The 26,496-nt window shown below is 29.4% G+C and overlaps 1 protein-coding gene across 4 annotated transcripts; it reads left to right on the top strand.

Moving 5' to 3' along the window:
* Positions 1 to 4,292: 4,292 nt before the first annotated feature.
* Positions 4,293 to 24,899, top strand: LOC100572955. Of its 4 annotated transcripts, XR_003839096.1 has the most exons (6): positions 4,293 to 4,456; positions 4,540 to 4,983; positions 6,113 to 6,269; positions 8,645 to 8,888; positions 24,434 to 24,509; positions 24,577 to 24,899. XR_003839096.1 is itself a non-coding variant. In XM_003242324.4 (5 exons), exons 3-5 carry the CDS (start codon positions 6,208 to 6,210, stop codon positions 24,473 to 24,475), a joined length of 348 nt encoding a protein of 115 aa, XP_003242372.1. In that variant the 5' UTR covers positions 4,303 to 4,456; positions 4,540 to 4,983; positions 6,113 to 6,207; the 3' UTR covers positions 24,476 to 24,551. The 4 variants fall into 4 exon arrangements, 2 of the variants coding, with proteins under 2 accessions (XP_003242372.1, XP_029343657.1); XM_003242324.4 differs by lacking the exon at positions 24,577 to 24,899 and having other exon boundaries at positions 4,303 to 4,456; positions 24,434 to 24,551; XR_001678949.2 differs by lacking the exon at positions 24,577 to 24,899 and having other exon boundaries at positions 4,304 to 4,456; positions 4,863 to 4,983; positions 24,434 to 24,551.
* The last annotated feature ends 1,597 nt before the right edge of the window (positions 24,900 to 26,496 follow it).

Raw genomic sequence — 26,496 nt, forward strand, 5'->3', positions numbered from 1 at the left:
ATCTTAAAGTAAAAATTATATAAAGTATCTTTACCTCTTCGTAAATTCAAAATTTAATGTTTGTGTTGACAAAAAAAAATATTTGAAAACACGTTTCCATAGAAAAATACGATCTACTTTTGTAAAAAAAATATATTTTGTGATAACAGCATGATAGATGCTAGTACAGTGCTGCAAATTATATTGAAATATACAATGCAACTATCACCTGACAAATTTCTAGTTTCACTATCAATAAATTAAATACTGATCATGATAACATCTGGTTTTACACTTACCCCGTTTCTACACTTACCCCACTTTACCTTATTTATTATTTATGATTATTGCATTATTTTTTATGGTCTTTTATCTGGACCACCTCATTAGCCAATCAATTAAAGTCATATATTAGATAAACAGCACAATAAATTCCTTACCACATTTTACTGTACGTCGGTATTGACTTATAAATTCACATCGTCACCTCCCCCCCACCAATTAAATACTCCCCTTGCTGTCCCCAACATGATGGTTTAAAGATTTATTTTTACTATACCTACCTACATATTCAATATATTTTGGAAATCCTAAATCTTAAATTATGTATAATATAAAATCATAAATACTATGTATTTCAAACGAATTAGGTAAGTACAATGATTTTCAATAATTTGTTTAAGGTAATATTAGTTCATACGTAGGTACTATCTTATCATTCTTATCACAGCTATAAATATTAATTTATATAACATTAAATTCATTAAAATAGTCAAATTTATATTATTTGTATATATCCATAGATGTAGATAACCTATTGGCTATGAACAGCTTATTGTAAAATAAAAAAAAGTTCATTCGTATCTATAAAAGACCATTGATAAAACAAATCTACCATGTTAAATAATTATATTTCAGACTTCAAAAAAAATTAACTTTAACGGAATTTTTTAATAAAATCATCTAACAGCGGCTCTAGAATAAACTAATATGTTATATTAATAGCTAATTATAGACTATTGTAACAAATACCCAAAATATTTTAAACATCAATATCACACAAGGTTATAGACAAGAATGAAGAAGTTATTGTAGAGTAACTAGAATAACTATTATAATACTATGGTAACTAATATACAAATATCTAAATATACATTTACAGTAAAATATCATCACACATTTATACATCGTGTTTTTTATAGTTAAAATATTTTATTTTTTTGCATCATACAAAACTAAACATTAAAATCTTTACACGAATCCACTTCACTCTAAAGGTTTAAGGTTCACGTTTTGTTTTTAATGAAACATCATAGAGACTTGGTATATATTCACGTTTGTAATTTTTGCTCTTATGTTTTTTTTATAATGGGTATTAATATTTCATACATGTTTTAAGTATCAACATTTCTTTAAAATTTGACTATTCACATGAAAAGAATGCAGTGGTGATTTTATACTACGTTCTTAGTCAATTACCAACGTTATTATTGATTACTAAATTAAACATCTGTAGGTATTTAAATTACATGAAATAATCGATGACTGAAACTATTAATAAAATAAATTTAAAATTACCATGTACCTATAAATGTTTATCACCAACATTTGTCACAAACATATCTATTACTACTATAATCATTTTACGAGAATCTATTAAAGGCTTGATTGATTATGTATAAAATACTAACTCATATAAAGAATAATTGACTAATTGACATAAAATAAAATAAATTTAAATTATTCCTTGTAATATAAACAACATTTATAGGACAGTAAGTTGATAATACTATCCCAATATGTTTACAGTGGCTCATGTTTGATATTGCCGATAAATATTATTATTTGTTTTATTTATATTATAGGTACTCACAATTTATTTTGGTATTAAGTAGTTTGTAGATGGGTATTTTCATATTTATAAAGTAGAAAGGTACTTAAAGGTTTTAAGGTAGGTACTTAAAAATGCTATAAGTAGTATAAGTGTATTTAAAACTATTTTTCATCTAAATCTAGTACGATAAAACTGTAGTGAATACATATAAAAGTTGAAGATTAATATAATATAATATTTTATGAGCATAAACAGAATAATTAGTTTAAATAACTTTATTAGATAATACTATATTATAATATACAGTATACTTTAATATTTAAACGTGTCTGCCATGATACGGACTACTCTAGCATTGAAAATAAGGGATGAACTCAAAAACGATGTGATTGAGAATTATCTAAGAGAAAACCAAATTACCAAATACATAAAAATGAAACTATTCTCAGTACAAGCGCGTAGCACTGGACAAATCGAGAATAGGTAACTTTGAATCTGCGGAATCATAGCTCGCAATCGTCTATCGTGCAGCTGCATATTTTGCTAACATTACACTTCTGAATTCAAAGCTATTCTTAAGAGCTACTAAGATGAAGTTGAACAAGACTCTATTAGACTCATATAGTTTGGTATGAAGTATAGAAACACGGACATAATACAAATCATATGCTAACAGATTTAATATATTTGAAAGGAAAGCGGTATGAAAAATGTACAAATCAGTGAACAAAGAAGAACTATGGAAGACCCGAAACCACAATGAAATAGTTAAGTTCTCAGAAAATAAAAATATTGTGAGATACCTATTATTCATACAGAATATTATACAGAATCAGATGGATGGGCCACGACGACCACTAAATAATCAGTACCTAGCGCAAGCGCTTAGGAGTAATAGTATATAAACATATCATGTTCCATAATTAATAGTATAACATAAGAAAATAAGATTGTAGGTATAACTGGAACTGAATAAGACATTAATATAAAACATCATATACTGATTATAATATGTTACCTTTTACCATACTCCAATATTCAATATAATATTAACATATTATTATAATATGTTTTGGGCACTGACTAATAAAATATTTTATTCCGTGGTTATGGCCTTATGGGTAATAACTATAATATAATAGATAACTGATTATAGTAAAAATAAAAATAAACATACATTCATTTTATGACTGATTACCGAATACGATTAAAGCCCCTATTATACACCCGCGTGTACATATTAACAGCATTATTTATAAAATAAATATACATTCATTTTATGACTAATGCCGAATACGATTATAGTCCTTATTATAAAAAAACCTATGTACATATTTACAGCATTATTCATATTTAATCATATTCAATATTCTTAATGTGGGTTATATGTCATATAATTATAAATTATAATATCTTTTTTAATTATAAGTTCAAATGTTATATTATAAACACGGTTTAATTTACTGAATTCCTTCCCTGAAAAGTTTATTTGAAAATGTGCAAACTTAAATATATTTAAATGCCGGTACCCACCTATTATTATCAAATTTTACTATATTATAATATTTTGTAATTTGCTTATTAAATTAAAATTGTAGAGTTAAATTATATTATTTTAACCAGCTTTCTAGTACACACACAATCAATGACTTCTGTTACTACAAAATCAGAGATTTTACAAAGTACCTATGTTTGAGCAGGCTAATATTTTGTTTCTCATGGTAAATCGACCTGTGACATACACATACTGAGTACCTACTGACAATCCTCTCGATCGTTTAACACTTCTATACATTACTATGGGTTTTCAAATCATTTTACATAGCTATTAGGTACCTGCTATAATAAGTGATAACTGATATGTCCTATATGAATATGGTTTTTCTTTATGATTAATATTTGCCAATACCGTATTTATTTTACCATTGGACATCACTACATCAGTTATACCGTTAACGTGTATAGAGTACTTATCTTGAGATCCTATCAACTTATCCCCATCATCGAATAAAATATTGTATATTGTATACAACTTATTCAAAATTACTTACGATACTTTAATTTTTATATTATTGACCTACTTAGGGATTAAAAATATAAAATATAACTTTTATTAAAATTATTGTATAGATTTGTACAATAATGTTTAAATTTAATTTGTAAATGTATTATAAATTATAATCTATATTATAATATATTCGATAAATATCGGCTATGAGTATTTGAGTATATAAACGTCAATTATAATATATATTAGTTTTGTTAAATAAAAAAATTATTTGACAAACACATATACATAATATAATAACATAATATTATCACAAAATAGTTAGACTGTCAGAATTGTATTATTATAAGGTAGGTACAAACGTTTTCGAGTTCGGATACATACTTACATGTACATTTGTGAAGAGAGGGGATATTATGTCGAATTGAAACAAACGTTCAGTCACATTCAAATTCCTATTCTTCGACATTTGAGATTCCGTTACACTATAAGCATGTGACGAATGTCAATGTTTTGATTTAAACTTTAAAGATACCTTAGTCTGATTGGTAAAATATAATTAAATTAATTTAAAAATATATATTATTTATTATGACGGCTTGAGACGAAACGAAAGGAGGACACGTCACGTAAAGGTAAAAAGTAATCATTTTTCGTTTTCTCTCTCACTCTTCTCTGTCGCGCCAGTATTTTTTACGATTATTTATTGTTGTTAAAGGTAGCGCTCTATCGTTTTAAGGTCTCGGTGTTCGCGGTTCGCCCTTTGTTGGGTCAGTCAAAAGTTCGACACGACATCGTCGACAACGCCGTCACCCGTGCATGTATAATAATAGTTACATGCATCAGTAAAACAGTGTTTCATTTTTCGTTAGATATTATTTTTGATTTTCATTCATTTTTATTGTCACGTTATGTACGAGTTTTAATTAAAATAGCCATGTACTGTTAAACTGTAGTTTGTTATTTACCTATTTTAATTTAATTACAATTTTTTTTTTTGGTAATTTCTTCCAACGCCTCAATGTTTGGCCATCATTTTAGAAATTGCGTCCGAATCGCCAACAATGGAAGATGATAAAGGAGAAGGCCATAGACGGTTGTTCTTCCATCGGGACCATCGATAGCGAAGTGTTTACGATTGGGAGGACATTTTAAGAGACACGTAATTATAAACGCACTTTAAACCACGTCTAAAAATATTATTTCTTTTTCTTGGCAAAGATAATATCATTCACGCTGCCGACTCTAGATTCACGTGGCAACCATTCAAATCAAATTTCTCATAACGTTATCTAAAACTTATTTAAATTTATGTTTAAAAAAAAAATAATTTTTTTTGAAATTAAATTCTGACCTGTTAAAGTGAAATAGTTTTTTTAATTCCCATACTGATGTAGTGATGTGTAATATTAGTTTTAAGTTTATTTGTATCCATCAAACTGCCACAGAGATTTGAAAAAATTAAAATGTCATCAAATAGTGAATATCGAGTTATTTCGATTGTGGAACACAACCTAAAAATAACCAATCTCCAAAAATAGTAGGTACCTCCCTACCCCTGAAAATCATACACCCTAGATAATGTGCACGTTATAGAATGTATTGCTCAAATCATTTCTATCGATCATTATGAAGTCACGGCTAGGTAAATTATAAACAATTCCATATAAAGATCAAAACCTTATATTTTAAAATTATTCAGAGTTCAGACAACAATCAATTCCCATGCTTAAACCTACATCGTGAATCGTGATGTTATATTTTTAATATTTCAGTTTTAAAAATGCATTTATAACTTTCAAGTTCAAACTCGTTGAGTGGTTAAATGTTTTGCAAAAAAGTTTCAAAACTTTTTCCGAAGCTTACCATGTTAAACATATATATATATATATATATATGTCAATAATGCAGTTAAACAATCAAGGTCGCCGGATATGAAACTACAAGGCTCTTAGGAAAGTTAATATATGCTGTGTAGGTTTTCTAATTATTACATCAAGACATTTTAATGAACAAATATATAATATAAATATATATGTATGAATAAATGTATACGATAAACATTCTAAAAGTCAGTGATAGCTTGGAACGCACTATGAGCGATCCTGCATGCAGACGTAAATATGTGTATTAGGAATTGGGTCTTTATAGGTTACAAATTGAAGTTTTTCTTCCAACTACGTCATCAGTACGCATTTTAAACGAAATTTACTTTTGTTCACTTACTATAGAGTATAGTTATAATATTAATATACTGAATACTGATTACTGATGATATTATGTTGTTGCAGTCGAGATGATGGACTATGACGGAAGCGAATATTCTATACTGTTCGGTATCCGTCAGGTACCGTGTGATGAATAACTCGAGCAAAAGTTTCTTCAGATGGATTATTTCAGAAATATTCTGCTGCTGGAAACAACAGAACGAACTTCCCGAAAACTTGGGTAAGACCTGTCGCGGCAACACATTCTAAGGAAATTAGGCAAAGACTCTTAATGACCGTGAAATAATATACGCTTTTAAACATAATTTCGAACATAGATTTGACCCACATTCCTAAATGCCATGCGATCATAGTGGTTATTTAATATTTCGCATGTGTTTGGCGAGTTGAACGATCGATTGGTGGTGTGTCCATTCCCAAGGTCACCCGCTGTCTCCCCTCTTTGAAGGTCACTATATTTTTCACTTTACGATTTATTCAACTTAACCCAACAAATATGTGATCGATCACCTTTTTGAATAATTGAATAAGAATCGGACATAATTTAAGTATCAATATAACCATAAAAAAATTAAACAAATTACTTTTACAATTTTATTTTAAACAAATAAATACATTTTTTCATCCTACTCTTAACTTTCGGATACATGATAAACTTAGGTTATGAATATATTTTGTATATATGTTATATTATTATGTTAAGAGTAAAACCTGGGAATTTGTCTGTTACATTGAAAGGAAAACAGGGAGAAACCATAAAACTGCCACAAACCAAATTATGAAGGCGACAAAACCGCGCGCGCGTGTGTGTGTGAATGTACATCGTCTTAATCAATATACGAGTATTTTTTAGGGTTATGCACACATGACCATTTTTCTTCTTGTCCAACAAGGGTATAAATGTCATTGACCTTGTTTACCTCCAGTACCGTTACGTATAAAATGGTTGTAAACTTATAAATAATGATAAACAAATAATCGAGGACATACCACACAACAACAATACGCACATCCAACAGTCGTAATGATTAAACGTTGAATAACCGTTATTCGTAAAAATAAAAAATCAATGCGCACGCATAAGTTTTCCAATAAAGGATCGAGATAGATATAGATTAATTTATAATCGAATTTATCAATTATTTGAGAACATAATAGGTAACTTATAAGTCATAATAGTTCATAATATCTTATACCAGTCGAAATCCAAGTCGTTACGTTTTCAATAACAAGATCATACAAGTAAACTAATTAGTTATTACTTATTACAAATGAACGGAATGACAAATGACAATAATAAATACTTATGTTTCTATATTAGCATATATACCTATATAAACATTATACATTATGCGCAGTTTTTTAAAGACTATATTATAACTGCATGTAATTATTTAAAATGTTATTTTATAAAGTGGGTTACAAAGTATAAGCATTAATTGGGCATTGGCAGTAGAATAACGACGTACCTACTGCATATTTCAATCAAGCAGACTCCTCATTATTTTGAGAAGTATTCATAAGAAAATCAAATAGTTTAAATTAAAACAAAATATCAACGAGGAAATAATATTGGTTAAACAATAATGTAGGTATGCTTTTTTTCGCATATAATTTTTGAACTCTGGAGCTGTATAAAATATCAAACCTTTTCTGACCTTAGTGATTGTATATTATAAATTAACAGATCCGTTTTAATTAATCTTCTTTAATTGGTAGAATCTTGATCTTGAAGAGGAACTATCAAATTTAAATCAATAAGTCAAATTTTAAATAATAATAATATATCACTTCAAGTGATGCAAACGAAGTGAAAAGAATATCAATACGTATATAGAGTTTAGATAATATTAAATATATTAATAGTTACTTAATGCATGCATAAATATAAGAATCAGTGTTCATTTTCTTAAATTAACAAATGTGTGTGAGTATACGTAATAAATAACTATCAATAAGGTTCATCTTGTCATAGTGTCATTTACTCATTTAAAACAATATGGGTAGTAACTAGATAAACATATTAGTAATATGTAAATTAATTAATGTAAAAACGCAAACTCAATCGCTTCAATTAATTTAAAAAACATATTATAGAAGTGAATACAGAATAAAATCTGTATCATGGAGTTTTGTTTTATCTATATACTCTATAGTCTAAAGATTCTAGAAAAACGGTTTGTTTCATTCTTTATTTCTATAATCAATGTGGATGGTCACCCCCGAGCGTGCAGCCCACAATTCTCTGGTACTGACAGTCAACGAAGAATTCTCCCTTCTCCTTTCAAACTGTTATTATATTGTTTTGCCTGATAGACAACCCTATTATTCTGATATCGACATTGTTTTCCTCCACACCGTATCCGACATGTTGTCGATTAGTGATTACAAATATATTATAGGTACTATTATTGTTATCATTATACTATGATATTGCACAGCGATACATGTTATATATACATTATACAAATATACAATACGACATTTATTGTGTATATATCTATATCATGTATATATACGTACTGTGGTTGAAGTTATATTGAAAGCACCAACGTGTTTGTATTCGTCTGTCTGTTTCCGGTGTCGAACACACAGCCGTGAGCTACACGGAGATAACGCACTCAAATACGGCAGACGCGGTGGAACTGCAGCTGCGGAACTACGTGAACTCGCAAGAGCCGTACAATCCGGAAGTGCACGGCTGGAGAGACATCACGCCACCCGTTATGCGATCCGTCAAGCACAGCGAGCGAGCTACACAGCTGGTGACAGCCATCCGTATGTCAGGGCTACAGGACATCGAAATACTAGGCGTGCCCGATGGACACAGCTAACGACGGTCAGTATATTATGTATTGGTATTTCATTATTTTTTATTATTATTGTAACTACAAAACCCGTCCTTAGCCACGTAACTTATCGATGTGAATTTACGATTGTATTCGACTAACTATGAAAAGTCTATGAAAAATTAATATTTGAAGGAGTTATTGGGGAAAGAAGTACTATATAGGTGCTACAGTACCTGTGTAAATATGTACACAGAGACAGAGAACATATTTTTATAGCCCCCAGTAATCGGTTTACATAATTACATGAAGACATTCAGACGATTCAGTGATCAACTATTCTATAATCTCTAACAAAATATATTATAGCTATAGTATCGTTATTATTATTTGGTTCGTATAGGTAGGCAAATAGAACGAAAAATTAGTAATACAGAATTGCATCACGATCTCACAAGATACGGGAATGTTAAAAATAAGTGTTTAGTTATTAAACAGCTTTTATTAGTATTTTAATATCCGTAGACAAGGTGAAAGAAGGATAATATAGGTAGTTTGAGTACCAAATAGTTAAAACCTATAAAATAATAACGAATTATACACAGCAATATAATAAAGTGAGACCAATTTTTGGAAATGGACAGTGAAAGAGTCTAAAAAAAAGAAGACTTAAAAATAGGTAATCAAAAAGGATATGAAAATTTTCGTAGACTATTCTAAAAAAAGCAACATTCGAAGGTCAAGTAAAAAAATTAAATTTGTATTATTAGATATCTTTCAATTTGTTGACTGTTATTAAAAAATATATAATTGAAATGATTATTATTAATCAATTCTATAATAACATTTCTTTATACGAAGTCCAGAAGTCATATAATATGTTATTTAAATAATCAAATGAAATTTTTTTGTCCATCCTCCACTCCTAATAATTTAAAATACTCTAGTCTCCGACTGTAAAATTCGAATTATTTATGATATCTCCAAAACATATTCTCAATAAATTGTGTGGCTTTTAAAAAAAATGGTTTTAACACTTCTAAGATTATATCACATTAATTGAATTTTGAAAGAAAAATTAAATTGGATTTATTCTTTATACGGCTACGGGCAATTAAGTATTTCTACTGAACGAACAAATCAAATCAATTTAACATTCATACACAGAATGAGAGCTATGTAAATATTAAATAAAAAGTGAAAACCTTAGATTGAAATTCAAAAGTATTATTTATAAATGAAATAAATTAGTTTGGTTCGCATATCAACCATATTCTTCATTAATAAAGTTGTATCTGAAATTTAAAACATATTATTATCAAAAACAATTAAAAAAAACAAAGCACAATAAAGTTGTCCAGTCCGTTATTGATCTTGCAGGGCACTTGTTTCGCTTCGCTTATACTATATCAACACAGAATTGTGGTACCTTGTAATTATTTTTTACGTGACAAGTATCGCGTTAGAAAAATTTGTTTCAGTGGTGACTGGTGGAGCTAATTCGTCATTTAATTTACAACCGGTGGAGATATTTTTGGCAATCGCTGTGTTGCTTTATGCTTTACACCTGTAAAATATATTAATGCACTAACATTATTTCTGTTAAATATTTAAGCAATTTTTTTTTGTCGAAAACTACACTATTCAAAAATGCTTACTCCGAAAAATACGAGTGAGTGTAAAATTGCAATAATACACATTCTTTTCAAGTATAAAGGTTAAAATTAAAAGTGAACTTTTCAGGTACATGTACCTACACTTACAATTATTGTCTGAATCGTCTAGATAGATTATAACAAAAATAATACACCTATTTGTTAAAAAAAATAATATGATAAAAAATATCTCATCATATTTTATAGTTATCAATATAAAAATGCAGGTTGGTAAGACTTATCATTTATTTTTGATATATAAACAATATCATGTTCAACAATATTTTTGAAATATATTTATTTAGGTATTAATAAGTACCTATAGTGTATATACACGCTATACCTAACATATTTGTTTTAAAATCTTGTTTGGACATTGAACTTATATAGTTATTTTATACACCTAATATTAAATAACATCAGCTGCTACAAAATGTATATCCTACATGTAAATACATAGTCTACATCGATTTAGTGTAATATGCTATGCGCAGGAAACATAAATTCAATAAATATAATATACATAGGTATGTACGCGAACCATTTCATTTTTGATTTAAACGCCAACAAATATACAGTAAAATATTAGGACAAAGTATAAAAGTTTGCTATTATGTATAAAAAATATTAGATATTCACCCTTTCCCCTATTCATACCTTCTATATCGCTTACCAGTTTCCCCAGAGGGTTATAATAATTTTGCGAGTGGCACGCTGAAAAGTAGGCATTTTATGCACATTTAACATGCAAGGAAAACACATTGCAAAGTATTGAACACACACCATCAAAAGTGGCAAATCCGTTTTAGGTTAAATCATGTACACACGAATGTATTCAAAAATTGAACTTGGATAAAACAAAAATAAAAATATTCAGATTCAACATTACGATATGTTGTTATTATAAGTTGTCATTCTTATTGTATTAAAATTGAAAACATTCGGAAAACATGAGCTAAAACATTTGTATGTTTGGAAGTGTGGTGGAGACATGCTGGCTTATGTTACCTATTAGTCCGTTTGGTCGTTTCATGTTTCTATGGAAAATAAAAAAAATCAATAGATATTACGATTTATTTCTTAAAAACTTTTAAGCTAATTTCTCTGTAAGCGATTACAGGCTTACAGTTGATGTTACACTATACATACTATACAAACTCTACAAAATACAAAATTAATATTAAATTAATCTAAAATTCAAGTAGGCATTAATTTTAATAAATTATAATAAATGAAAAGTATTATTAAAAATGAATATTAATTGTTCAAAAAATTTAAGATTATAAAGATTAATTTTTTTTTTTTGAAATTTAAGAAAATTCAAATATTTATTTTGATATTTTAATATTTTAATAAGTTATTATAAATCTAACTATGGACTTTTTTTTTTAAATATTTTAAATACAACATAAATAATTAATATGCCTATGTACAGTATATTAATCAAATTTTAAAACTTGTTTTTTTTTTAATAAAAAATAAGAAATAAAAAATTATAATTTCAATAATGATTACTTTAGACCGTAAATGAGTTCTTAATTAGAATATTATGGGCATTGTGCTTATTGTAGATAGGAGTTGATAAACAAAATACCTGACCTAAATTAAAATTACATAAAAATGTCAAACATCCGGTAATTTATCGTTTTGAAAATGGTAGATACTAGATGTAATTAAAATGACGTTTTTCGAGCAATCAGCACGTTATTTTTCGACGTACATAATTAATTATGAAAATATTAGTAATAAAAAATATCGATAGTTAAAACTATTTTGTAATTTTAATCATCTTATGTCCTTGATATTGAAATTAATTTAATTATATTATTTCTTTTACATATTGACATCTTATCATAAACAAATTTAGTCATTATTTCGTGCGGCTCATAAATATACAATAAATTGTTACTTAGGTATTAGTAAATAAAAATATATATACCCAACATTATATTATATTCAATAAATTCAATAACCATTGCACTTAATATAAGATACAAGTTTATAACCTTATACATAACATTACACCACACGTATGTTTATACACTATACCAATAATTATAAGATATAAATACTCTGTACTATGTAGTCTGTTGACTCAATGTTCTACTTCCATTTAAATAGATTTCAAATATTTTTATGCTAATTGTTTGACATAAATAAAATAAAATAATTTTTTTTCTTTAACTGAAAATTGTTGAAGTAGATACTATTACAATGTATTAAATACTGTATAAATTAAAAGTCACTAAAATAAGTTAAGTACAGTAAATATTCACAATAATATTATTATGTACGCAAAAATTATTTCAGATCTTAGAAAATTTAAATCAATGTAATTAATAACTTTTAGAGTTTTCGCTTACATAAATAACTGTGATTTATTAAATTCCTTTTTTGGTTACTCAATTAAAAATATACGTCGAAAATTAAATTGACCTATTTTTAATTTCCCATAGTCTGTAATCTTTATTATATCTATTCTATAATCCAGTGCTTCTCAATCTTTTTAGTACTGCGACCCAAATTTCCCCCGAAAAATTTTTCACGACCCACATTGTTTCACTTTTCAAAAAGTAGGTAATAAAAAACAAAATTTGTATTATATAAATATGTATACATTTTTATTAGGTATTTAATATTTTATAGGTTAATTTTATATAGTACATTAATATATTTTTACAAATTTACTTTTAATAATGAGGTGTATGCGAAGTGTGTGCTTGTTTTCTATTATGGTTAATAACAGCAATGACATCGACGTCAATTTTAGTTATTTTCAAACGTAAGGAGTTCGATAATTTTAGCTTGTTTCGATGTTTGTTTTTGATGCCCACCATTGCCGAAAATCCAACTTCACACATGTATGAAGATGAGAAAGGGAGTAGTATTTTTATAGCTTCAGTTGAAAGAATTGGAAATATTTGTTGAGAGTTGAGACGACAGCCAAAACTGAATCACATTATTGCGGCTAAATTGAAGTTTTAAAGATGAATTTTCTGATAAATCTATGAGTTCTTCGTCGGCTTTTGTCGATATCCCAGTGGATATAGATTTCTGAAACGGATTCACAACCCAGCTATTTTGTTCATATTTTTTCATTTCTTCAAGAAAGTAAAAATTAAAATTATCTTTCAACGAAATTAAATGCAAACTGATATGGCTAATTATGTCATCAGCTACTTTTATATCATTTTCAGTTATGAAAGTTTGAAATGTTTCAAAGCAATCATAATTTTGCTTTTCGATGTTGCTTTGCCATAAAGTAAGTTTTTTCATAAAACCTTTAATTTTGTCATGAACCGCAATTTGAAAACATGAATTATTATTTATTACCCACGTAATTGTTGTTATTATATTACTACAATAAGATAAGTATACTATTAATTCAACATACATTTATTGGAATCTATAAAGTTCAAAAAATTGTTCGCGACCCACCAAAAATTGACTGACGACCCACAAGTGGGTCGCGACCCACACTTTGAGAAACGCTGCTATAATCTATATACTATATAATATAAAATTATTTAGAAACTTAGTTCTTGATAGAAAATTCTATTTCTTAATTCTTACTAAATAGTTTTAGATATTAAACATTTTTCTTTTATTTATTTTGACTAGGAGGCTAAGTAGGTACCTAGTAAATCTTATTTTTTTTTGTATACAGGTACCTGCAAAAATGTTAGATTTAATCTTTTTTATCCTAATAATTGTTATTTATAAATATAATAATTATGTGGGGTTTGACATAGACGTGCCATGTTGCTTAAATTTTCGGGTGAACCCCCATCTGAGGTCAAGCAATAATAGAGGTAAGGAGGAATACTAGTATCGGAAGGCAAATATGTATTCAGAATTATTCTTAATTGTTATTGTTTTGTCAGTTTTCAACAGATAAAAATAATTTTAAAATAAACTCAAATGTCTACTTGTTTTCGTTGATTTTTCAATCAATTTATCTATACTTATAAATATATGCTGTTTTTAAATCAATCAATTTGATGAATAGTACATAAAATTACATAAAGAAAGATTTTCATATTCACCCTCGAAAAACAATTACACATACATAATATTATAGGTACCTACCTATAATATAATATACTATACTTATACATTTATACCTACAACATTTTTTGCCGATAATGGGCGTGTTATTCAATTTAAAAAAAAAAATTATTGACAACCAGCAATTTTAGCCACGTAGGAAATATGAGTAACATACCAACTACCAGACTATCATAGTACTAGACACTCTAAGGGAGATAACTAGATAAATAATGAAAACACATATAAAGAGGTAGAATGAGTGGCAAAAACATTCATAAGAACCTCGCTAACTACTTAGTAAACTTAAACAACCCTTAAGCGAGGGGAGACTTGCGGCGAAAAGCGACCGTCGACGGCCGGTCATTGGCCGTTATGACGACGGAGGCATGTACTGAAATACGGCAACACTCAATATTACTATCGATATTATAATTCCTAGGGATGGGCAACGCGTATTATATAGTTTAACAGTTGTCGTCGTCATCATCAACATTATATAGGTATTCGGGTACAGGGTATTTGTAGTCATTGTAATATTATGTATAATAGGTGTTACATAGGCCACGAATGATGCGCAAATGTACACCGCAGCGACGTATATATTATTATTTACAAATTACAATGTAAGGACACGAGGCCAAAATATTAACCGAATATATGTTTATAAATAAAACAATCAATAAGCGTAATTTCGTGTAATGGACACGAAAACGACCACACCCTTTAGGTATATTGGCTATGTTACTTACAGTTCGAAGCAATCAAAGGCTGTAGTACGCATACCCAAAATAAAACTCGTGGACTAAACTCACCCCGGGCGGTGGTTGTGTGATAAGCAGCTGATGTTGCCTGTTAGGTTACGTCTTCCGGATATAATGCGTATACGATATACCTCTATATGATATTATAATAACATAAAAGTTGTCTTAGGATATTAACAATGTCAGATTAATAAAAATGTAATAGCTGAAACGCCTGAAATACTCTGTAATATCCCTACTACTTAAACGTACGACGGCAGTTTGGCCCATAGACGCATTCGGATATACAATACCCATAAGTAATAATACACAAACATTAATATATAATATTGTAAATTTGGGGAGTCAAAACATGTACAAATATTTTCAGACTGCACGATTTCAAACACATATCTGCTCCCCAATTTGTATAGTAAAAAATTACGGATCTGTTCACTAAGTATATATATATTACATATTATATAGGTCTATATAAGTGTTTATATTTACGCTGGTCAAAATTGTGACAGTAGACTGAAGAGTATACCATTGAGCTATTCCTAAATTAATATCAATTACCTACTAGAGTAAGTATAATATATACTTACTGGTTGATTCTTTCAATATTAATAAAATTAGTAAGCACTAAACACTCATTATCTCGAAAAGAATCATCCCTGTACACGTCACATTTTTTACAAAACAATATTGTCATTGGATGTAAAGTAAAATACGTTTTTACTCTGTACCTATCATTTTAAATCAAGTGACAACTAATTCACTTATCAAATCTAAAAGTATAAAATATGAACAATCTATTCGGACAATTGTCAATACGCTTCATAGAGACATACGTCTATATAATATTTGTCCGTTCTCTATCGCCGAGATGTATTTTACACGATTCGAATATTTTGGCATGATGACACCCCTATGGCCTATACAGAATATATATAGTTAGCTTTCGAGCTCTACGTCAAAAAATATTCTGGGCACTCCTATAACCATTACTACATATGATTTGCGCCATTATTATTGTGGTCGTGGCATGTGTTTCATGTTTCGTAGACCATAATATAGAAGCATATAGCAACAGTAGCGTTTATCTTTGTCGTTCTTTCACGTCGAACTATTATGAATATAACATATATAGACTATAGACTTATTAAATGATTTGGCCAGACTTTGAGGTAATTGTTTACCGGGCTCTCAAAACACGATTTTTTTTTATAGTCACGTTTGCCAAAATAAAAACCAAAGAACCTTGTGGTTTGCAAAGTACTTGAGCACAGTTGAGTTAACGTTGTAATAAACTTTTTATTGTATACTTGACCACCTTATTATGACGGCCAAAAAACGTCATTAATGTGAATAGATCTCACTATTCAAGATGCTCGCCAAATACTGTAGTATATTACTACGAATATAACCACCAGACGCCAATATACAACCAATATATAAACTTTCCTTAAAAAGGGGATAAGTGGTTCCAATAAATTCACAATGGAACAAACGCAGTAATTACAAACTTGTATAGGTAGTATGGATTTTAATTTTGAATGAAAAAAAAGTGAAAACACTTAAACGTTGGTAACATCGACAATAACAACGTATTTATATGATGTACACATGTACTCTGTACAATGTAATTAGGTACTAATTTATAATATATAATGAATAATAATAACACACGAACAGAGTTGGGCAAAATTTTATCTAGATAATTATTCGAATAAAAAATTATTCGAATAATTTCCAAACGTTATAGTTCGAATAAAAAATTATTCGGATAATTTTCAAACGTTATTATTTAAATAAAAATTATTTTGATAATTTCAAAACGTCCTCGGATACGAGGAGCATATTATAGCCATAGCGTGATCTGCACGGCATACTAGAATATTGTTTTATTTCATTAGGCATTAGCACATGCACATGCCATACACGATACACCCAAATTTTAGATCGTACAATTTTTCAACACCTTATCTCAAGATCTGTCAATACTTCAGCAGTATCCACCAATCAAAGAAATATTTTTATGCTATAATACGCCACTGCCGTCATCAGCTCCGGTCGAAAGATTATTTTCATATGCAACCATGACCAATTTACCAAAATCCAATAAGCTATCGGATGATATGTTTGAAGAGAGGGTTATTTTAAAATCTAATTTAAAAATGCAGTCATAACTGTTATCAGTTATAACTAATAAGTATAATATTATTTGTTAATATTTGAATTATAATTATAATTAGTTACTTACTATTATTAGACTTATTTATCGAAATTTAAAATTTGCTTTATTTATTTATTTACATTTTTGTTATTACTATTTACTACTATTTATAATTGTTGTAATTATTACGAAATAATATTCATATTATAATATTACTAAATTATTATTAAAAAAAATATATCAAATTCTTTACTTTCTTCTATAGATTTATATCTGTTTTATATATAATATTTTTAAATTTTTCTGAATAAAATAACATTTACAATCATCATCATGTAATTTAAAATACAATGCCAACTATTTTTGTAATTACCAACGCTATGGTCAGGCGGTCAGGGATGGATCTTGAATATTTTGATAGGGGGAGGGGTTATTTGTGACACGAATAATGCCATAAGGTACCTACTGCGTTTTGACGAGGTGACTGACTCGTTATTAGTTTCATTATTCATTACTTAACAGTTAATACTTATTAATGACCTATATGCCTATTGCCTATCCAAAATCTAAATTAACTAAGCAAATCAACACCAATGTATTTGGTGAAATATAATTTTCCTCGACCGTCAGAAGATGGGGATAGCAGCTAACTCTGATATGTATATAAAAAAAAATTACACTATACAGACAATAAATATCAAACTGTCCTGCCGTCAAATATAGTTATATAGTAGTTGCATCATTATAATATAATGACGTTGATATATAGGCTCATCTACACTCTGTGACGCCATCACTACCCGGCACCCGCCACCGCCATACAGACGGGTGTAGTATATAGCACAGACATCAGTGATGCACAACTTTAATATAACTAAGCCCATTTTTATGTACACACGCGATACTCGTAGGTGCAATAAAGTATATCATGTATAGATTCATGCATCAATGTATGTATTCATTGTATGCAAGTACGGTAATGCAAATGTGTAGTACTTATACGATTGTACGAATATTATAAAACTATATAGCCAAATAAATGCGTATATTTTTTTTTAAAAAAATCATTTTAACTTTGCCCCACGGCCCCAGATACTTAAGTTTGATCAAATGTGCACAACAAGTGTTAGATCTTTTTATTTTATTATTATTATTTTTTTTTTTTGAAACAAGATACTGCTTAACCCGACTCCCGAATTTGTTTGCGACAACAAAACGACCCTTCTATAACAAAAAATAATAATAACAATTGCAGGATTACAAATAGATTCTAGTCGAAACTTTTTATTGGGTCGTGGCCACGAAATGACGCGGTTGTATTATAGATATATCAATACCATATTATTATAAACAGCTCGATAAAAATCATTTTGCCCGTATTGAATATTTATTAACGTATAAGTAGATTTTTTTACATTCGATACTTCTGGTGACAACCCAGTTACACATCCACATTGTACTATACGCAACTGGATAAATATATTAACGAGTATATTAAGCATATTATATAGTTTTCTTTTTCATTTTCGTCATGTCCTGCTCATGCGTCATGCAACATTTTAACGCCAATATTATATTATCATTATAATAATAATTATTATGTTTGATAAAACAACGCGTGCGTGAGTGTATGCCACGACGATCTTCTAATTTTAAAACATTTATGATCGCATAATTCGGCGAGTCGACCTTCTTACACACTTATGCATTGCACACGATTAAAACGCTACAGCGTGTGATGGTTTATAGGAAAATAAATAGCAAATAGGGGATATTTCTCAACGAGTCCTTACATACAATCATAATACAGGTAATACATCTAAAATCTATTATCTGTGACCTGTGTGTTTCAGCTCTGTATATAGTGTACATCCATTAGGTACGCAAAACCTCTTGAAATTTATTTTTAATGAGGTCCCTCGCCCGCACACAACCATTTACGAATATAATATTATATAGGTACGTATCTTACCGGATTTTGAAGTTTGAACTTTGATCCATTCAAATATTGACTTTACAGCGCTATAAAAACGCGTAATATTTTATTAATAGTTTTCTGTCCGAAAACGCTTCACGTATCGGCCAGCCACACACGCGACCCGATCGTTTAGGTACGCTGAAAATTGTAAAATAATAGATTGCAAGTGAATAACAGTATAATTTTAAAATATAATAATTATAAATTATAGCAGGGTGAAACTGGTTAGTGATTACTCTCATAGGTCATCATAGCCAATCATATATCGTCTACATTGAATGTCAGATGACTTTGAAGTACATTCTACTATCTTCTGTATTTTCGTCTCCAATTATGGACTACAAAAACTGAGGGGCGAGAGCACGACGGATATTGTTCTCGTCCATTACATATAAATAGTAATTTTTTTTATTGATCACTAATCATTCGCTTGGATGGGGGGGGACAAAAATTAATCACAATGTACTGACCCATTTAAAACGATAAAGTTTTCCCTCTCTATATTTTTCCTGAAGGAATGCCCCCTTCCCCCCTCCTAAATGCCGTCTATGCCTTGATCAAAAATCCAAAAGTATCTTATATATTCAATGAGTTAACGTTCCTTATAAGTTATAAACATGAAATGCCTACTACTACTACTACTACTACAAGCCTACTATAAATAGCGACCAGCCTTGGTTGGTGCCTTAATCTATTACATTTAAATGATCCGTTTAACTTATACTTGTGTAAAATGTTTGTATGCATGTTACATATTATTATAGTTATAATCAAAATGCGTGGCGGATCAAACACCTAAGACATAACCCTTCAAACAGTGGCCCTAACGAGAGATACTATAAGGTATACGTAAAATTAGTTAAAAAACTTAGTCAGCAATAGTCGATAGAATATAAAATATAAATTCTACAGAGACAATTTTCTCAACAAAAAAATGTCTACTTTCATTTTGAATGCGAAAATCATAATAGAGTGACCAACTTCATATTTTATTAACTCATATGATACGTCATGTATAATATATGCGTGCATGTATAATATACAAACACGGTGATTATTATGACGTAATCTATACACACGGCGAAAAAGGGGTAGTCGTATTTATAAGTTCGCTTCCCAAACGACCGTTGACCGTCTCCGAGTATAGAATTTACGCCTACTCGACGATTATAGAGTATATTATTATTATCATTATTATTGCACAGCCTCTGATTACACGGCCGTCTGTGCGGACGGGATAGATAAAATGTCCGACAACACAATATATATTTATGCGTACATAATATCATACACAGACCGTTCAAAAAGGCTTGGTTAGAAGTCATACCCGGGCAAAGGAAATTTAAAAAAGGCGCTTTGCGAGAGAAGTGGTACTGTGGTATAATATAGTGGAGTATATGGTCGTCGGTGACGTGGAGAAAAAACGTCGCAAGCCACTCGTACATCGTCCGCGTCCAATGTATATTATTATATAACATAATACGCACCAAAACACTGTATAAAGATACACCTAATACCTTTATGTATAATATGTGTCTACTACATGTGTCGGTAATTGATCGCGTGATATGTATACCTATATATATGGCTATATATATAATTGCATGTGTATTATATCTATATCTACCACCCTATTAATACCAAAAAATGGCGTGGTTGATGAGCTTTATGAATATTTTAACAGGGATGTATAATACACTTGCGCATATAAGGTCATCGTATAGGTGGATTGCTCGTCGCTCGAGCGGGAATCTCAGAACCCCTGTCCGGCTGTCCACCGTCGTCTTTTAACATATAGGTATACCTACCGACATACCATCACTACAATATAATATACTCGACCCACTTTTTCGGCCTCTGTGTAAAAGGTTTTATATACGCATATTTAATATTCTATATTTTTCTTTTAATTCATTAATTTTCCTCCGTTTTTCATCCGAACCGAGAACGGATAGCTATAGCCGACAGACGGCCGTGGCACAAATCGTGCGAGAGCGAAATGTATGCAAATAATATAATGTATTATAATATATACTAAGTGGCCGTACTAAGGGTGGAACTGTGCAAGGGTAAGGTGCGTTTGCCAACATTTTAAAGGACGCAAAATTATAAGATAGATTTAAATTTGTTGATACTAATTTGTTAAAAAATATGTTTTACTATGATAACCATCTTAAATATTTCATTAAAGAAGAGTTGGATAAAATATCCATTATCCAGTGCTAAACTTATGAAAAACCTACTAAGTCTAGTTGGTCATTATCAGTACCTACCTATATATGCTAATCAATAAATAATAGGTATGTTGCAGGAGCTTTTGCAGTTTTAAAGTTTTTATCTACTGATTTGAATCAAAGGAATACAATATCAAACTAGAAGTAAAATCAATTACCAATAATTAATGAAATAAAACCATTTAAATTTGTATTTTTTTTTAATTGGTTGAATGTCCGTCATATTTTACTAAACTTCGAAAAGTTTTTACCTATTGATTTATCATAATATGTCCCGATATATTGTAATGGCATTATTATATTATAATCAAAATTGACAAAAAAAACCTTTGAATATTTTTTAATGAAATTCAAGTGACATAAAAACATTTTTTTTTGTGAGAAACTAGAGTTAAACGTAGAAATACTTTGTTTTATGAAGAGCCTGCAGGTGGTATTTTTTTCTAATAAGGAAACAATTTAGAGAGATACTTTTTTCTTTTAATGGGGGTTTAACAGGGTTAATAGCTCAACTGAATAAAATAAAAACTAATATTTTTTTTCTTTTATGAAAATATTAAATTTATTGGCCTGTACCTACTATTTCTATACTGCATTGACTGAAACATTAAAGCTTGTGAATATTTGAACAGTGGATTTATGGAAGTAGATTTTGGTGAGGAAATTAAATTTAAAAAATATTTTTCTAACAAAACAAAGATATGAAAATATTTAAATAATACCTACGTCCTTAAAAACAACTTTCTTTGATGTTGACATTTCTTTAAAATATTAATTTGTATGCAATATTCTAATAAAAGTGGGAAAAGCTCTTTTTCTGTATTAAAAAATGTCAACGCTTAACAATATTATCTTCAGTCATCATTAACAAAATTATGAGTTCTCTCAATATTATGTATTTAAGATAAAGTTGCAAGGAATATAAATTGAACAAGTAAATCCCCCAGGTTCAATCCAGCACCCCCCCCCCTCACAAAAAAAAATAGATGAGTAAAAATTTTAAAAATAAATTGCTTGACCTACAATTCTAATAGCTGTTTATATTTTTTCGAACCCCCTTCCTGTATTTTTTTCCTGCATTTTCCCCTGAGATTTAATATTATATGCTGTAGTACTTATATTATAGGTGTAACAAACTGCGGCAGTTTATTATGCGAATTTCGAAAAGAATGGTTATCAATTTTTTCACGACACATAACAATTATAATACTAATAATATACTATTGTAATATTATTTTGTATTTACCTTTGTAAATAGCAATATATACCTTCCATAGCCATATATAACCTACGTCCTACAATACGTAGGTAGGTAGGTAGGTAGGTACTTACTACTTACCTACTAATTATACATACCTACCTATCTATACGCAAGTGCGTCCCGCGTCGGCGGATTACGTCACAGCTGACGGACGACGGCTCGAGTGGTCTAAATGACGACGATGTCGCCGTCGTCTTCGTTTGCCCGCCCTCCATAATATTATATCATTATGTATAGCTAAAGTGCGACCCCGCGTGGAACGTAATATTGCTAGAGAAAAAAATGTCACCTACTTATACATAATGTTATATACTTACTACAATATTACTGTTTAGTACCTGATTACTTTTCATGAACGTCTTCGTTATAACTGTCCATCATATATATACAAAACCTATATATTATATAAGGGGTGTAACGGGCGAAGACCGCCTGACGAAAGAAAATAGAAATGATGCTACCTAGTTAAATAACAACGTATAACAACAATATTGTGAACATTATATGATTAGAAATAATTTAAGAAATATACTCATGCCAGGAAATTTCCAAAATTAATATTTTGAAAAAAGTTATTAGGTACCTAAATTCTACATTAATTTACTCAAAAAAATATTGATATTTAAAAAAATTCTAAAATATAAACTCGACTTAGATAAATGTTTTTACCATCACGATATTGTTCTTATAATTATATTTATCAATTGGCTATTTTAAATTTATCCAACAAAATTTAAATTAAATTTTAAATTTTTTATTTTCAGTATTGAAAAAATGTTTATATCACACGCGTGGCACAAGTGACTATAAATTATTTATACAAAACAAAATTTAAAAAAATTAGTTAGAACAAAATGTATTTCATCTGTCATGTCTTCCTGATACACCCTGCAGTATATACTATATATAGGCTTATACACTATATATTAGGTATATATAGGTATGTAGATTTGTAGGTACCTATTTATATTACATTACATTGTATTATTTGTATTGACACTCGTTATTAGTTACTCACTTACATATTCTCGACGAATTTGTCGATGCACGCAGTCGACGGCGACCGACCAGGGTTAACGAAATTTGCGTGTTTTTCACAAAGAAAATACCGGCACCGAACGCGTCGTCGTCGTAACAGTTCAACGACCGAACTTATAGGTACACGAAAAAGTGAAAAACGTGCACTGTTAAACGACAATCATATTAATATAATTTTCTAATATTATAAAGTATATAAATATTATCTAAATAATATATACAATAGATGGGTAGGTATAATAATAATAATAATAATAATAATAATAATAATATAGGCATAGATTGCAGCATAAACGACAGACTGAATTAACGCGCCAAATGAGACGGCCGACGACTGATGATGGCTTTTCAATTTTATCGTTTTAATATTTTGTTTCCAGACGGCGTTCGCGATTGGTCGAAAACCGCGACGGAAAAATTATTAATTTCATTACTTACTGTTTTTTTTTTTTGTTTTCAGGCGTTTGCCGACACCGTCCCGTACGTCCAGACGCCGTCGTGAATCTTGTACATACAACACCGCCGTACCACGAAGTGTAATATTGTTTATTGATAATAAAAAAATCGTTTTATCTGTTTTTCTGAGCGTATACTTTATTGTAGGTACAACAATACCTACACGTCTCCATTATTGCGGCCAAAACGTCAAAACCCCTGTGGTTCTGTTACCAATCCGTCACAATAGCTGATATTATAATATCTATTAGATCATATATAGGTACCTACTATTGTATATACCATTGACCATTGTATATCTAAGTATAATATAGTAATAATTAAACCTAGGTATCTATAAATGTTGCCTACATTGATTTGCACAAATAATATAGAGCCATAGAGGAAAAATACCACCCCCATATTATCTTGTTTTTTATCTACACACTTCGGGGCGAAAACTTTCGAGCTGTTTTCGACATTTTGCACCATATGTCTAATATTACAGTACCTAACTACTAGTTACAATTACCTAATACTATTATAGACATTCGATTCTATAGTATTTGCTCACTACCTATATTATACCAGTTGCTGGTATCATAATATTATAATATTATACCTATATATTTACTAGGTATATTGTGGCCAAATCGAAAATATGAAATTGGCTACTTTTAATAGGTAGGTTACAGTGACGTCATTTGGAGGGAGGGGGGGGGGGCAAGGTAGGAATTTGCGCCAGTCTGATTTTAAAAGCAGCCAAACGGACCGGTGCCCGGTGGTTTTCGATTATCGATTATTAATATTAGCACAAAAATATGCCTACATTAAATATTTATTGGAAAATATTATATTATGAAAGTACCTACTAAGAATAATTATATAGTCACAGTGATAAATTGGTAATTACTAATAGAGTATATTTTATATTTAGAAGACTCATGTGTGCACGTGCCTGAGAGTTGATATGTATGTGTTTTATGAAGGAACAAGAATATACCTAATATGTTAATAATGTGCTATAGTGAGTGGTTGTTTTTTAAGGGAGCCTGCCCATTTGGGCTTGTCGAAACTTACCCCCCCCCCCTCCGCTCTATTCAAAACTGAAATTAAACCACTGGTAGGTTACCTAGGTACCCCATAATAGTATATTTTGGAATCAATGATAGGTACCCTCGTTCCTCTACCTTGTGGCTTGTAGTAAAATGCTTGTACCTATAGGAACTGCAGTTATGCCACGTCTGAAAAAAACCATTTGAATAAAAGTGCATTGAGTATTATTTTCAAAACGATTTTGACCATGAAAATGTAGGTACCTATCTATTATGTATTTATGTTTTAAAAGAACGTTATACCCGCATAATGTTGCCTCTGTCTAACTATAACGTAACTACCCCTATAATATATTATAGCAAATTTTACGTTAAGATAATAACATATTACCTTCCACTCCTACTGAACTACCTACGCTATCATAAAAAAATGTACATAATAGTTTATTTAGTATTTTAAAGTTAAATTTTATTTTCTTAGAAATATTCAAACACATGAAATTAAAAATAAATCCTTCTGTTATACTAAAAAAAACGTTTAGATTCGATAAAAATAATAACTACAGGGAGGATAAAAGCCAACTAGTAAGCGTTTCATACTAAAATAAATGTATTTAAAATTGTATTTTTTTGAGGGTTTGATAATAATGGCCTGTCAAAATTGTCTGGGCACGCCTATATGAGTTCGACCTCGACTAGACCTGTAATAACATATTAGGTAGGTATAGGTATTTACTTCCACAAATTAAAAAATAATTATGATCTTTTACTTATAAAAGTTAGGTAATATAATTAATTTAATCCACAAAAGTATTGTCTAAAATTATACAGCTGTACTAATCGCTGTTATTATTTATTCTAATTATATAAGTAATTGCATAAGTCCTTTTACTAAGTCAATATCAAGGTACCTAGTTTATCCTCTACACTTTTAACTTTGGGACAGAGTTGATATTACTTATCGAACCTATTCCCTAGAATCTTAAAAAATATACTGTTATATCCATAGAGGGGTATTTTATGTTCACGAGTT

The sequence above is a fragment of the Acyrthosiphon pisum genome, chromosome A1 (assembly GCF_005508785.2).
Source record: "Acyrthosiphon pisum isolate AL4f chromosome A1, pea_aphid_22Mar2018_4r6ur, whole genome shotgun sequence".
NCBI classification, from domain to species: Eukaryota; Metazoa; Arthropoda; class Insecta; order Hemiptera; family Aphididae; genus Acyrthosiphon; species Acyrthosiphon pisum.

Coding starts and splice junctions, on each gene's coding strand:
- LOC100572955 (XM_029487797.1), top strand. CDS start 6,128: ATGACGGAAGCGAATATTCTATACTGTTCGGTATCCGTCAGGTACCGT. Junction 6,270..8,644: donor CGAACTTCCCGAAAACTTGG/GTAAGACCTGTC, acceptor TCGAACACACAG/CCGTGAGCTACACGGAGATA.